The following is a 16,379-nucleotide window of genomic DNA, read 5'->3' on the forward strand; positions in this document are numbered from 1 at the left end:
TAAAGCAGGAGGAGGAAGTACTCTGGGGGCAGCGCTGGTTGCCTGTTTGTCTATGGAACATATCACAACCGGCTTAAACAGTCAACGCTGGAAAAACCACGTTCCCAAAGCTGGGCGATGGAGGGGGGGTGCAAGGGGTGGGAAGGTGAGCGGGGAGAGGGAGGTGGTCTTTCACTGGGGCCTGAGTCATTAGGGGCACTGAATGAGCATCTCTCTGTGAATGGGCGCCACTTGCCGCAAAAGGACCGGCTTTTGATGTACACACACAGTCCTATGGAGGTGTGGGGAGGTGGGGGGGGTGTATGAGGGTGGAGTAATTAATGGACCTTCCATTGCCCGCTACCTCTTCTCTCTCTCTCTCTCTCTCTCTCTCTCTCTCTGTCTCTCTCAGGCGCTTGATGGACAGAGTGGAGAACTCTCTGAAGTACACTCGGTGGATGAATGGAGGCTTTTCTAGTGCTCGGCTAACAGGTGAAATGTGGTTGTGTGTGTGTGATTGTGGAATCGGGAGCTCGTGCATACCACAGTGCGTGCTTTTGAGTGTCGGCTTGGTTGAGTGTGTGAAAAGGAGTGTGTGTGTGTGTGAGTGAGGGGTGGATGTGTAAGACAGGTTGAGAAGAGAGGGGGGTGGGAAGAGAGGAGTCCCAGCCACTCGCTCCTAAAGAGTCTATGGGACTGAGTGAGTGGTGGTCGGAGGCCCAAAGAGAGGGGGGGGGGGGGGGGGGGGGTTTAGAGAGCCAGACCTACACAGGACGACGAGGGGGGGGGGGGGGGGGGGGGGGGGTAGTTAAACCACTCTACATTACTACAGCTAGGAGGAAAATGGTAAAAAAAATAAATAAATAAAATAACCCAAGGCACTGGACAGAAGGATCAGGACCAGGGTCGCTAATAACAGCAACAACAATAAATAAATGTACTTCAGAATAAATAAAGGGAAACGAAAAAAAAAAAGAAAAAAAAGGGAAACCATAAAAATGCAGTGCAGGCTCTCCCATGCAGCTGGGCAAGCAGACAGACAGCAGACAGATTAGTGAAAGAGACAGACATATGGACACATGTGAGTGGACACATGCAGGAGGAATATAGGCGATGTTAGAAGAGTGAACGAGGGTGAGCGGGGCCTCTCTAATGAGGGGTGCGGAGCGAGAGAAAAAAGGTGGAGGGAGGGAGGGGTGCTGATGGATGGTGATGGAGGTCATTTTTGGTGTTTTCTTGGCTTTTTGGGACTCGTGAGGAAGTGGAAGATGAAGAGGTAGTGAGAGAGGAGGAGGTGGTTAGGTTTGCTTTCGTGGGAGCTTTTTACCTAAAGATCAGGCTGCAATTGAGACGTCTGTTTTGTGACGCGAGGCCGACGCGAACCCCCCACCCCCCCCCCACCCGGAGTCACTCTTTCCTCTTGTGCAACTGAGGATTAATCACCTGATTTTTGTTTTGTTTTGTTTTTTTTTTTAACATGGATGCTCAGACAAGACAGGCAATCAGGTACTATCACCAGAAAGCTGGAGGAGCAGGGTGGAGGAAGGAGGAAGGAGGAGGAGGAGGAGCAGAGGGATAGCGCTACATAGAAAAAAAGGTAAAAAGAGAGGAAGGGTGGGAGGGTGGGTTTAAAAAAAAAAAAAAAAAAAGGTAGGCCCATAGAGCAGTTGGGACACTCGGACCACAGACACAGAGGTCCTTTCTTTTCGTATGAAGAGAGACAGAGAGAGAAAGAGTGAGAGAGGGAGAAAAAAAAGACACGAGACATTGGGAAAAGAGGGAGAGAGGAGGGTTCCCGCTCGGGTTCTGCGTTCTCTTTGCGGACTTTCCTTGTAGGTGCGTGTGTTTCGCTTTTTCAGAGCGGCTGGAAAGGAAAAAGGGTTATCAGCTGATGAGCGGCAGCCACCGCGATCCGCTCGAGTCGTAAGGATGAGGGACAGAGAGAGGGAGAGAGAGGGAGAGAGAGATAGAGGGAGAGAGAGAGAGAGAGAGAGAGAGAGGAGAGAGAGAGAGAGAGAGAGAGAGGAGAGAGAGAGAGAGAGAGAGAGAGAGAGAGAGAGAGAGAGGCAGAGGAAGAAGTGTTTCCAGTGTTCCAACACAGCAGGACAGAACATCACAATGACATCAGATAATTGAGCGTCATGAGCGCTGACATGAGATGTTTCTCACTTCAGTCAGGAATGAGAGAACTTGATGTGTCCTCTACTCAGGCAGGCGGTTATAATCTCACAATCTTACACGTAACAAAGAGTAAAATCACACTTTAATGTTGTTTTCTTTGGTTTTAAACCATATGGAAGTTGACTTATTAAGGTTAACACTAACTAATTACAAATGAACCAGATCTTGTAAACAAAAAGTCACATGCACTCCCAGCAGCTCATTCATTGGACAGGGATTTGGTGACCTGTCGTGGTGCCAGGTAGAGATTCTGGCAGCAGAAAGGGAGGGGAGGAGGTCTAAACAATTACAGCCTCAGATGATCTCTGTGCAGAATGAGCTGCTATGAACAACGTCGCTGGTGTTTTGGATCCATTCTGAACACTTAGAAAAATAGACAAATAATAAGACATTAGTCCAGACTGTGGTTTGGGTTTTTTTTGGTTCATTTTGTTTTGCTTAGCTTTCAGAGTTGCTGGCTATCAGATGTCTGACTCCATCGCTTTATACTCATAAATCCTGGATTTTGGATTGTTTTTCTGTAACTGATTTGGGTTTTGTCCTTACTCCTAACAAACCACCGTTGCTCTCATATATCCTGATGAACCAAACTGAAGAAGAACTCTCAGAAGTTTAAATAAACACATTTGTATAATTTGTCTGTAGAGCATTAAAGAGGAGGTACAGCATGTTTCAGTAACTACCTTTAAGGATACTTTAAGACAAAGCTAGCTCAATCATATCTTATACATTAGCATTTATGAACAGAGTTGGTTACTGCTGCTATTACCTGAGCCCTGCAGCTGTCAGGTGTAAAAAAGTTTGAAATGTTATGTGCACGCTTTATTAAGTAATACCCTAAAATGAATCCTTCCAACGCAAATCTGTTTCCAGCCAAAAAAACATCGAACGTATCTGCGTTTCATTATCCAACATCAACATCAAACTTTATGAAACCCAAGTGACCCATTTAGACGGTGCGTGACCTGACCGCTTTTGTTGATTTTGCACAACACGGCCTGGTGGGTGCGGCCTGTCATCTGAAGCCAGGTAAACAAACAAAGTGGTTCTGAAACAATGTACTGTAGCATCAAAACTGAACAATGCTGCAAAACCCTAATACGGGTAATATAAGGGCATATGTAGGTTGGCACTAACACTCTGAGGCCTCCTTTATGTTTGGATTAACCACAATCATCTGTAACATCAGTTTTTACTGCTACAATAACTGAATACCCTAACCCTAACCCTTTTCAGATTAGAAATGAAGTGATTTGAGGGCACTATTTTTGATTTATTTAATTACTAATTTACTGGCACCAATTACACTTTTTGTGCGTAAATGATCAATACCTTCATACACTAACTAACACCAAATATATCCAGGTTGAAAATGAGCTGCAGTAACCTGGCTACAAGAGCAAAGAAGAAATGTAATGTAATGACAATTGTTTTTCATGGTGATCAAACTATTTGTTACATGTATGTCAGCAGAAAAACAAAGTGGGGGGAAAAAAACGGAGTTAAGCACAACTCCACTTACCTGGATTGCCTTGTTCATCCTTTACTGATTAGGAAAAAAGCAAGATGAAAATTAATATCCTTTATGGTGGGATCCGGGATGTGGAGGCACATTTCAGCTCAAAGTCATATGTACTGAACATATGAGCGTGTGTGCTGGTTGCGGGCCGGGTTCACTCAGTTTTTAGACATGATGAATGTATCAATGAATTTTTTCCCCAGCCGACTAAATGATTTCTCTAATGCTCAAAACATATCGCAGCTCATTCATTGGTCCTAAGACTTACTGTTACTGTTAATGATCATCAACAATCTGCTGCAGTTTCATCCACAACGGGAAGCCTCGGAGTAAATTGTGTTGCTTCTTTCTCAGCCATTGGATGATGAAGATGAATGCTCCGGTGACTCATTGGTTGTCCAAAATGACATTTTTATGTTTTTTATTTCAAGGCTGTTGAACAATGTTATAAACCCACCAGTCAGTCGTTAACTCTTACATACCGTTCATATTCTACACCCTCTGTCTAAGAATCCCCTCATAAAAAGTGATACCAACTGTGAACCACAGATGTGTTTAGAAAGCATCAATAGTTGATCTGACTGATCAATAAATGTGATTAAACCTTGATTCATGTGTCAGAGAGCAGAGAGAGTGTATTTTTTAGCTTTTACACCACTAAACATCTCCTATCACACAATATCATGTCCTATTTTACCTCAGACATGAAAATATAACATAGTAATAATGATATAAATGTATTTTATGTGAAGTGAAAATGAGCAGAGCTTTATGAAAGTGCAGGTTTTTTTTAACCATTAGAGCCATCAGTCTTCACTGCTACATGTATTTTGTATTTTGGGCTACTTTAGGAAAAGTCATCAACTTTCAGGGTAAAGGAAACAACATTTGGGGTGTTTTTACAAATGTCATATGTGGTTAAATTGAACCTGAACAGTATGTAAGGGTTAAGATACTTTCTGCTATGTATTGACTGCCTTGGAATGTTCTCCCAAGGTGAAACAGCTCTGCCAGTATGTCAGTCCGTCCAATGCGGAATCTGTTTAAATCCTGAGAGTCTTAGCTGAGGGCAATAAAAGCCCCTCAACAGTGTTCAACTTACTGTTTAATCATGAAATCTGTCTACCTACTGTGGGTAATTATTTAATTTTATGCTTATTAAAAAAAATGCTGTTGAAAGAATAATGAATTTACTATTTGCTCACTCCACATTAACTGCTATTGGTGTTGGTTCTGGTGGGTTGTGCCTACTAAGAGAATGGATGCAGGATATTGCAGCTCCTCCACTCTGTCAGTCTTGATTGTATTTAGAAATCAGTGCTGTGCTGAATGTGAATATACTGTAATTGTGCTCATGTGGAGTTTCTCTCTGCCTAAAGCTCCCTGCTTCTTTTGTGTTCGCTGTTTAAATAAGACGAGGCCGGGGGAAGGGGGGAGAGCTGTTGGGGGAGATCTATCTGCCAACTTAAACCCACCCCCACCCTCACCCTCACCCCCAACCCCACCGACTCCTTCCCTCATTCTGTAACTTTTCTTGGTTTTCGTCACTCACCGATGCAGGTCTTGCTGTCTGAGTGCAGGGCGTACTTCTGGTGGCAGCCACACACCGGCCCCGTGTCCGTGTCGTCGCAAGTGTGCTGGCAGCCGCCGTTTCCATAGTTACAAGTCACTGAGGAGGAGAGACGAACATTCAGGTCTCCGGTCTTGATCGGTATACATAACACGGAGCTCACGACATTCTAAATAACCGCTTATTATTTATAGCTGGAAAATAATGCTTGATGTGACAAGTGTCAGGGATAGATAGAAGGAGAGAGAGAACTCAGTAAAGAAAGGGTGATGGAGATAGAGAAAGAGAGAAAGAAGTGTGGAAGATAAACTCAGATTTAGAGGGAAAACTCTACTCTTCTGTATCATATTGCATGTAAAGTGAGGGATAAGGCTCAATTGTTGGCATGATTACTTTAACAAGACTTGGGGCTCATGCTTTACCACTCACTAAACATTCACTGCTTCATACTCTATGAGCAGACACTGTTACAAAGTAGGAACTACAGCCCAGGAACCAAACATTAAAATGTTTCTGAGCTCATGGACAACTATAGTGGAGTAAAGGCAGAACATGAAAGACAAAAAGGAAAGAGAAAAGGTGTTGAGGAAGCATTTAGAAGGGAAGGGAACAATGTGAGCGATGAGAAAAGAAAGAGAATGACTTCAAGGAGAAGGAATAAAGAGGGAAAGAGAAAGGGAGAGTTCTTATCCACCAGAGACCAGGTTTCAGTTCTAGTTCTGTTCCTAAATAAGCCATCTAGGAACTTTTTAACTTTCCACAAACTCTTGAGATGGAGTTTGAACTGATGAATAGTTCATTTAACAAACACTAACTTCCCTCAAACTTTACCTTCTCTTAATTTGCCCAGTTTTTGAGAGTCCTTTCAAGAAAAGCTGGAGTCAAATTCCTTGTAAGCGTAAACATACTCCGAAAAATAGAGCTGTTTTTTTTCTAATTTTCTGATTACTCTAATTTCCCTAAACTTTGCAGCTGTTTGAAGAAAATAAGGGAGATAGTGGAATTTTAAAAGGAAACAAAAAAGAGGCGAAAAGATGATGCAAAAAAAGTGAAGAAGCGGAGGAAGCGGGAGATAGAACGAGAGAGAAAATGGCGGAAAAAGAGCTGAAAATGGAGAAAGACTGAAAGGAGAGAGAAGGGAAGATGTGTGTGTGTGTATGTGTGTGTGTGTGTGTGTGTGTGTGTGAGTGGAGGTATTGTAGACATAACTGCCGTTTCTTTCATCACTCGTTTACTACCGTCCTGCGTCGCCATGCTCAACAGGCCGGCACAGCGCTCGCTCCCTCGCCGCTAATGAAATATTACTACAGTGGGGGACGCGTTAGAGCTTTTTCGGAGGCTTTCACAATCTTCACACTCTTCGCCGGTCTGAGAGGAGAACAAGATGTGTTGCCAAACAAAGTGTAACTAAAAGCTTATTTCTCTCACCCACCCCCTACCCCCCCCCCCCTCCTCAAAAAAACAGCAGCCCCTAAATTCCATGGCTGCAGGCACTCGGCGTGAAGAGTGAGAAACGGGGACGGAGTGGCGACGGGGGTGAATTCTCTCTACTGAATCCTTCAGCACCTTCAGCTTTGGCCTGAAACGCTTAAATGATTCTGGTATTAAATGTCCACCCTCATATTTTACAGCTGAAGGTCTACTGGAACTTGTCCATCATTGCTATTACAGATGTTTATTACAGGAAGAGTTTAGATCCTTCATCACAACAGTATATAACCTCAATAAAAATCAAATCTATAAAACACAGTGTTAATACCTTCCTGGCATGTGGATTGTAAAATAAAGTGAAAAGTCAACTGACTAAACGCGCCACGCAAAAAAATGCAAACCGCGAACAAAAGCTGACACATCTGTCGGAGACTAAAGGTTGAGTTAAAAGCGCGTCCACTTCCCGGCATCTGTATTAATGTGTGTGTGTGTGTGTGTGTGTGTGTGTGATTTGTGTGTAGCTGTGAGATCCTCAGTGATACCTACGTGTACAGTCTTTCTGGTTCTTGGCCAGTTCGAACCCGGGGCGGCACTCGCACGACACCCCACCTTTGCCCGGGGCTTCTCTGCAGATGTGGCCGCAGCCGTGGTCCTTGTTCATGCAGTTCATCCCCTCTGTGAGGGAGAGGGAGACAGAGAGACAGAGAGAGAGAGAGAGAGAGAGAGAGAGAGAGACAGAGACAGAGACAGAGACAGAGACAGAGACAGAGACAGAGCTTAATCATTTGATCACTTTAATGACATGTGACAAGCTTTCGTCTGACTGGATCTTCTCATACAAACATATCCGTTATGCATGACCTATTCACAGGTGACCAACGTGAATTTAAAACAGAAGGAATAAAACAAGATTAACAGTCAATCAGAGAGTGAAAAACCTTTTAGATTAGATGAGGAAACAATGTTTTAAATTGTACATATTGATGATTCTTTTATAATTGAATCTAATTGATTTTTATGATAATAATGTATTCATTGTGACAGCTGTGTTCTCTGTATCCAGGTGTGAACATTCAGAATGTATTCTTCTTGGTCTGATGAAAACCCTGTGATGTTGAAACCAGTCAGCATATTAACCAATATCCCTGACTCAATAAAAGCTTTTAATATAAGAGAGCCTGAACAACAGTTTTGTCATCTTAAAGAGGACCTTTAAAGCCCTTCATTGGCTTCCATTAGAATCCAGTTCAAAATTCTCACTCTTACTTTCAAAGCATTACACGGTCATACCCCTACACATCAGCTCTCTCTCTTAGCTCAAACATGCTAAATTAGCTCTCTGTTCCACACATCCACAAAAGGACCAATGGTGATCAAGCTTTTCAGGTTGTAGCGCCAACAATTTGGAATGCTCTGTTTGCACCCTGTTATCTCATACATACAATACATTTGACTTCATTTCTATTTATAAGCTGATCTGATTACTGCATGTGGAACTCAGTGAATGCATGGTGTCTTAATGTTTCTTTTGAACAACTTTGGCAACTGAAAAACAAAGTAAAATGATGGATTTGAACAATGTTGACACATTCTGCTTCGCATTTAAAGATATAGTGTTTATTTTGAAAGTCTACTCTCTGTAACTTGTATTTCCTGTCATGTCATACTCACTTGACAATAGTCTGAAACGTCAGTTATGTTTAAAAATGTTGTTTGTTTATAATACTTTAAGTTGAATGGAGCTAGAAATAAAGGGATTTCAGCCTATAGTCAAACGTTTATTTAAGCCCATGATACATAAATATATAATAGTCCTTTAAACCACAACCACACATTATTCAAAAACTTAATGAGCACACATTAATAAGTCCTTTCACAAGACAAGAAGCTAGAGTACTTTTCTATCCTCTTTACACTTCTTGAAATAAAACTTTTCCGACAGAACATATGCTTAGTGTGATTGTGTTAAGACTGCCAACGTCTTCCACCACAGCAAAGAAAAAATCCTCTCGGGTGTTCATGCAGTAAGCACAAATGATGGGCCAGCTGTAGTATAAAAAAAGGAGACAGTCAGCAGGCTTGTACTGTAACTGAAGGCCTGTGGCTCCTCTGTTGTCTGTCTCACATCAAAATGTGTAACAACTAGCGTTGGTCCAAGGCACAAAATGTCTCAGTTTCACAATATCGGCTCTAAAATTGTGCGATGGCTACGTTTTTTTTGGCCTATTCTTTTTGTATTGGCTTGCGTCCACGTCATGTGACTGTTAAGTTTCTGTCTGTGAGAACTAAAAAAAAAAAAAAAAAAATGTCTGCTCTCCCTGCTATTCTTTTCATTGGCAGTGGAAAACGCAGTATTTCAGGATAGTTTTCGCATTTAAATGTGTTGCTAGTGAGAAATGTGTTTTTTAGTTTCATCATCTTCATTCAGTTCATTTCTATGTTTAGTTTGACAGTTATTACGAAGATGTTTCTATCAATCTTTCTATTGTTGCTATGGTGGTTGCTATGGACGCTGCTGTTGCTGAAACCACGTATTCATGTTTCGTGTTGTGTAGCGATCTGAGCTCTTGTGTTATTTTATATAACTGTTTGATTATATTCTTTTAATATAAAACATAGATTTTAGAACATCACAGGGATGAATTGAATTTGAAATCCAGAATTCGAAGCTTTGTGATTGGCTGACCGGAGGAACCGCCGGCAAAAGTATTGTCCTCACTGTTACCGTTTTTCTTCTAGGTTGAGCAGTGACAGCAAGCTTGATCCTCAGCCAGGGATCATCAAACTTCTCTTTCCGTTTCATTTCTTCTGAAATCCTGCCTAAAAGTCTCACTTTCTCTCTCTCATACAAGCACACAAAAGACCTGACACATTTCCTCTTCTTCATCAGCACCAATTAAGCCCCGCGCCTTGATTTATACCTCTGCTCGGCACACATCGTTCTCAGCTCCTTCCTGTCTGCGCTGACATGACTCGTCATTCCCTTTCGTTTCTTCACCCCGACCCGTTTGATGTGGTCTCAGTCTAATCCCGGTGATTTACTGAGCGCGCTGTGGCAATAATATCTGAAATAGGCCAGTGTTTAAATCTCCATCAGCTGGGGGAGGGGAGGAGGGGGGGGGGCAGTGAGATGGAGGATCAAGGGCCAGTGCTCTCCAGAGAGAAGGAGAACCCAGCCAAAGATATCACTGAGCTCCAGGAAGAACTGGAAAAGTTGGTTTGGGAGTGTGTGGATGTCTGCACCACCGTCATGGCACAATCAGATGAGTTCACTCACAAAAGACGGTTTGTGTGTTGCATGTGTGTACACCTACGCCTTTTCTTTTTGTATTTTACCTTTTTATTTTGCACACTCATCTGGAATACCCTAAAAAAAAAACATGGTTCTCCTGAGGCAGAATTTGTTACCTGGTCCTCACTTCGCTTTTCATGCTGATCAATCATTTGTTATGAGACTGGGATGCATCAACACACTTCATTATGACTTTTTTTTAGAAGTCTGAAATGGGAGTATCGAGCAAGAAACAAAGACAGTGGGAACCTGTCTCTTCAAGGACAGTCAGACAAAATGAATGTCTACTACATCAAAATGAACTCCCTTAAAAGGACAGCCCTGTTTCCAAGACATCATCGTTGTGTGTCTCGGTCCGTCGTCTTCTGTTTGCCAACATTTTTTAAAGTTCACTAGATTGCTTTATACATCTTTTCGTGTTGGGTTTTATACCTATTTTGGGTATAAAAGGCAACAGACTGTTTGTCAGAAGTTTAACTACGAGGAGATTCTCATCGTGAATGTTACGAAAACTTATATTCGGTTCAAAAGTAACACAGATGATATCTGGCTACGTTATCCATGTTTAGTCATGACAGTGCTGTAAGAGTGCAGTTTATGGGACTGTCGTGACATCTCTACAATGTCATGGTGACATACATACAATTTGAATCTGAGCTCTATTTGTGTCTTTTGATGGGTCATTATTGGGTAATGAGATGAAAAGCACTGGGAGTGGACATAAATGTGTGCAGATTATACTTTATTCAGTCTGTCTCTACCATGTAGCTGCTGGCCAGCTGTCTGCAGATATCAAACTGGTGTCTTTATTCTGTTATAAGTGTCTGTGGTCCACTATGTTGACCAATAGAGTTAAAATATAACATATTTCACTTACTGTAACCTCATAGGCCAACCCAGTGTGAATGATTTGAATAATTAGCAGTTGTATAGGTATCTATGTTAAAACTTGAAGTTAAAGGTTTTAGACAGCTACAGTATATGTCTCCTCTGGGCTCAACAGCATTCAATGACTGTATTTCAAACCTTTCAAATCAAAAAATCAGAGTTGTACTGTGCAGGTTTGGGTTTAGGAGTATTCAGTAATAATAATAATAATAATAATATGTTTAATTTGTGATGTACTTTTCTTGAATTAAAGAGTGCTACAGCATGCAACACAATTATTCAAGAGATTATACACTAATTAAATAAACATACTTATGAATATTATATTTCTGCCAAGTCTGTTCTGCTAGATGCCACTAAATTCTACATATTGCAAAAAAAGAAAGACAATGCGTACCTTTATTCTGAGCTGAGGGTGAATCTACAGTGTGTGTTATTTCAATGTAAGGCCAGAGATCACTGTTCAAACAAATGACTCATTGTGCATAAAAGCAGTAACATTAGTAAGATAGTCTTCAGGGAACAATATAATATCCTAGTGGGATTTTGATCTTCCTCTACTGACGTAAATCTCTGTAAATGAATGTGCTTCCATATCGGCTGGATAAAGAAATGAAACGCGTCCAACGGCTTCTCCAGACTCAGCAGGAGGGGAAACAAAAAAAGAAAGTCAGGGTTTGTGGAAGAAAAACCTGCCAGCGAGCAGGTTAGTTTCACAGAGTCACTTACCACAATAGCTGACAGTGAGTTAAAGTGATCTCATTTTTCTGGAACTAAAAACCCAAAGTGTCCCTCACATCAGGGTTAACGTTTCTGGAGCAGAGACTGTGGACTGTGAGGTGTAGAAGCTAAATCCTTTGTCCAAAATCACCCGATTTCTTTCCATCGTCGTTTTAACAAAAACAACAACAACGACAAAACCCAGCGACATTTCATCCCGCTTTCTCCAAATTTGATGTAGCACACATTTGGATGACCCAGACAAAAAGTCGTATAAAAGGTATTGTATTGTGCAAGTGTAACAAAAGAGGTGACTGAAATCCTGCTGCAACATAATAAATTCAAATAAAGTGAGCTGGACATGAGTCTGTACCTCTTTAAAGTTTGCACAGTTTATCCTTTGGAAATAATGTTGCATATTATTTCCAAGGATTTAGATATTCGAGAAAAACAGCATGATTATCCATCGTTATGTGAATTTGGATGCAGATTAACCAAAATGCAGATTAAAACCTTGTAATTTTCTGTTAGTAAAATAACACATTTAGAAGAGTGTACAGCATTGGCAGAGGTCTCTGATCGCTCTCTGAGTGCTTTCTAGACATAGTTCGAATTTGGCAGTAGATGCTCTCCAAACACATCCAAGCACCACGTCAGAGATTTTGCAAGAAGTGTAAATACACCGCAGGGATGTACGGAACAGATCTCAGTGAATATGTGGCGATACACATAAAAGTATAAGGTAAGTACATTAATACAGACTGCTCAGTAACTTTTTAAACATTAAATCTTTGAGTGATAAATTTGCATCGTTACTACCAAGGATTTACATTAATGTGTTGGCACTCACCACCCCTCCATCTAGAGTACCCACGCCCCCTTCCCCGGTCCCCAGAGTGAATAATGTCCCTTCATGGGGCCCAAGAGTGTTTCAAGTACCTCATTAGGGTGCCATTCCCCCTAGAGAGTCCCCTTCACAAACAGAAAGTCCTTTCTTAAATCAAACACTGCCATTCTAGCTGTCCACTCCCAACAGCGCCATTCCATCAAAGTCCAAAATCAAAGGATCCAAATGGTTAAAGGAAATGCTGCATTCACATGATTAACAAAAGATTAAACAAAACCTAACATTATATAATTCAGACAATATATTTCAGTTAACAGTAAATGTAGACAGATACTGGTGCATGGCCAAATGTGGACTCCGTACAGCCCAGAACACAAGTACAACGACGCCATGGGGTAAAGAAAAAAAATCTTTAAACGGTTGCCAAAGCATGTACCGACCCTGTTTAAAAACTAAACTCATAAGAAAGCAGTGTATCTACAATCAATTTAAACCTGGGAGAAGTCAAATAAACTTAGGCAGAGGGAGAAGGCGGACACAGGACGGGACTCGGCACAACGGAGCCTAAAATAGCAAACAGAGCGGCGGCTGCGAACCGTGCGTGGCCTCTCAATGTGTCCGATGTGATGAGGGCGGCGAGGCCGGGAAGCAAAGCCCGAAGCTCGCTGACATGTTCACTTGTCGGGCTCAGAAAACCCACATGGGTGCCTGGAAACGTTGGGCTGTATCTGATGTCGAGCTCTGTTCAGCTCAGTGTCAGACTCATATACAGAAAGAGATGAGGTTTCTAATAATAATAAGAGTTTTTACTTATATAGCACTTTTTTAAAAACATACGGTTACATAGTGCTAAACATATTGGATAAAACACACTTAAAAAACAAGTATACATACTGTACATACATACACACATACATACATATGCGTGATAAATAGACACTAAAATACACAAAACTAAAAGCAAACACAGAATATTTTTAAAAAGGCTGATCTACAGAAATGGGTTGTCAGCTGCTGCTTAAAACAAACCACAGATTCAGCGGATCTGATGGAATGAGGAAGGCTGGTCCAAAGTTTAGAAGCTACAACCGTAAAAGCACGGTCACCTCTGGCTTTAAGATGGGAACTGAAACAGATACAAGGCTTTGATGGTAGAAAATGATTGGAGTGGTCAAAATCAACCAATCATTCATTCAATCAATCAAAAGCTAGAACAGGGGCTCAACAACTCAAGGTCTTGTACATAGTAAAGTTTTGAAGTCATTTCTGTGTTTTACTAGATGCCGATGACGGGAGGCAAGAACTGGGGTGACGTGGGAACGACAAATAGTTTTTGTTAACAACCTAGCTGCTACATTTTGCACCAACAGAAGATGAACTAGAAAGTAACAGTAGTTTAAGCAAGAAAAGTTTGAGGTATGCACTAGTAGTCCCATACATTTGGCTGATAGTAGAGGTCTGATTTTTTGCAATATTTCTCAACTGAAAGAATCAAGGCTGAATGAGCTTAGTAAGTTGAGGTTGGTCAAAAAGGATAGCAAGATTCTTAGAGGTGGTCTTGATGTTGCTAGCGAGGGGTCCAATACATTGACTGACCTCCTCATTCTTATTGTCAGACATTCAAGTCTGACGTAAAGGACCACATTTTTGTCACAACTAAGATTGAAGACATTTTGAGACATCCAATTTGTAACAAAGTCTAGGTGGTAAGGTTATTGAGGTCATTGAGTTTAACCGAAAAGGAAAGCTGTGTGTCATCGGCATAGCAATGGTAAGAGATACGACTGGAGCAGTTAAGCAGATGGCCCAGAGGTAGCACATGTAATGAAAACAGATATGTCCAAGGATCAACCCTTGTGGGATCCCACGTAAGAGAAGAGCGGAGGAAGACACAAAAGTGTTCATGTGAACATTGAAATCTGTCAGACAAGTATGAGGTGAAACATTTGAGTGCAGAACCAGAGGTATCATCATCAATGTTGGTTCCTTTAAGCAAGCCAGTTTTGGTGCTATGTTTTTGACTGAAGACAGATTGACATTTTTTAAAGATATTGTGTCCCTCAAACAGACGAAGAGTCTAGTGAAGAAGAAAAATAAGTTTTCCAAGAATTTCTGAATTTAAAAGTTTAGAAATGGAACTGTAGTTAGCTACAACGGTGGTATCTCCTGAGGGTTGGAGGAAGGGCTAGACACTGGCTGTCTGGACATTGTAAGGTACGTAGCCAGAAGAGAGAGGTTGACAATAGAGAGAAAGCAGGGGGCAATGACTGGCATGATCTCCTTAAAAAAATTTGCTGGAATTATATCAGCAGAGCAGGACTATGGATTAAAATGACTACATATATCCAAGAGATCTTGCATGGGAATAGGGTTGAACTCAGACAGCAAAAAAAGGGTGGATAATAAACTCCAAGGTAGAAATCTAATGTGAGACTATTGATCTTGTCAACAAAGACATTTAGAGGAGTCATCAGAGGAGGTGGCAGGAAATCCAGAATGAGCAGGTTTCAGCAGTTGGTCAATAGTATTAAACAAAAACCTGGGCTTATGCTTGTTGTTGTTAATCAGCAAGAGAATGAATTGATTGAGCATGGTTATTAGCTCCTTCAAATGAAGGTAGTGAACACGGAGGTTCGATTTTTTCCATTTACACTTGGCCTTTCTATAATCTCTTCTATGATGTCAAATGGAGACATCTATCCAATACTGACAGCTGAGGCTACTCTGATGTTATATGGAGCAACAGTATGAAGAGCTAAAGGGTAGATACCATTAAACCGGTTAACAGAGCCATTACTATTGGAAAACTGAGACAAAAACACAGATAGTCTTGTTCTCAAAATGACAGTCTTATATCTAATATGTAACTAAAAAACACTTCCCTTCTTTCTGTAAGCCACAATGCAAAATTAATGTAAACTGCTATGCAAAGTAGTATGGACAGGTGTTGCCAATTTTAATTTATTGCAGAAATCTGGGTATTCAGTAATAACACAAAATGTCAAACAGTGATACAGGTTGTAAACTAAGCTGTCCTTGTCATTAAGGAACTGATTATACATCTGGATCCCTGTATGGATGCCAAAGGAGGATATGAATAAACACTGTTCCTGTATCTGTTTACAACTACATTACATTTGTGTTATATATAATTTAGCAACTGTTTAAATACTATTTATCAATGATAAATAGGGTAAAGTAAAAGAACGTTTTAACATTGTATCATAATAATTTGGAAGATATAATGAAGGAAAATGTTAAAATTGTTACTCAAATCATTTTTCTGTGAATTTCTTGCCCAAAATGTACCCTTGTGTTATATGACTCATGTAACATAGTTTCTCTCTCTCTCACACACACACACACACACACACACACACACACACTCAAAATGTTTCTGTGCCGATATTAAACTTATTGATACTGAACTGACTTTCTCAATGTCATTATAAAAATCAGTGTCAGTTTCATCTGTACTGTCCACATGTTACACAAAAATGATTGAAATGTGTTCCATGCATGGTCAACTGATTCAAAATGTGGGGGGAAAAAAAGTGTGTATTATGTTATTTTATTGGTACTGTGCTGATGTATCAATTGTGAGAGAAATTGGTGGATTGGTGCATCCCTGATATTTATTACTGATGTTTTAATGTGTTTTCTTGTGGTTTGCATTTAAAATAAGTTCCCAGCTACCTTACTGGAATCAAGCCCAGACCCTCTGCTATGAATCTGGTTAGTAATAATAACTGATGAAATAAAGGTATGATCATTTTATCATTTAAGATTTGAATAAAAAAGATGGTATTCTTTAGAAAATGGTTGTTATTTGAAGTGTCGTAGCAGTAAAGGCTCAAACACCTTTAACTGCAGATTGCAATTCTTCAGTTAACAACGAAAAGGTAGAGAGACGGCCGACATTTCTTCTCTCCAGCTGGGTGTGCAGCTTTGT

At 40.9% G+C, this 16,379-nt stretch overlaps 1 protein-coding gene across 2 annotated transcripts in view; it reads right to left on the minus strand.

The window, feature by feature from the left end:
• scube1 (signal peptide, CUB domain, EGF-like 1) overlaps positions 1-16,379 on the minus strand; it is a 119,144-nt gene that overhangs the window by 44,332 nt on the left and 58,433 nt on the right. For both annotated transcript variants that reach the window (XM_062443405.1, XM_062443404.1), the window contains exons 5-6: positions 7,227-7,355; positions 5,232-5,348 (exon numbers count right to left, since the gene is read on the minus strand). In XM_062443405.1, coding sequence (XP_062299389.1) covers positions 5,232-5,348; positions 7,227-7,355 — 246 coding nt within the window. The remainder of the gene's footprint in view (positions 1-5,231; positions 5,349-7,226; positions 7,356-16,379) is intronic.

The sequence above is a fragment of the Scomber scombrus genome, chromosome 22 (genome assembly GCF_963691925.1).
Source record: "Scomber scombrus chromosome 22, fScoSco1.1, whole genome shotgun sequence".
Lineage (NCBI taxonomy): Eukaryota > Metazoa > Chordata > Actinopteri > Scombriformes > Scombridae > Scomber > Scomber scombrus.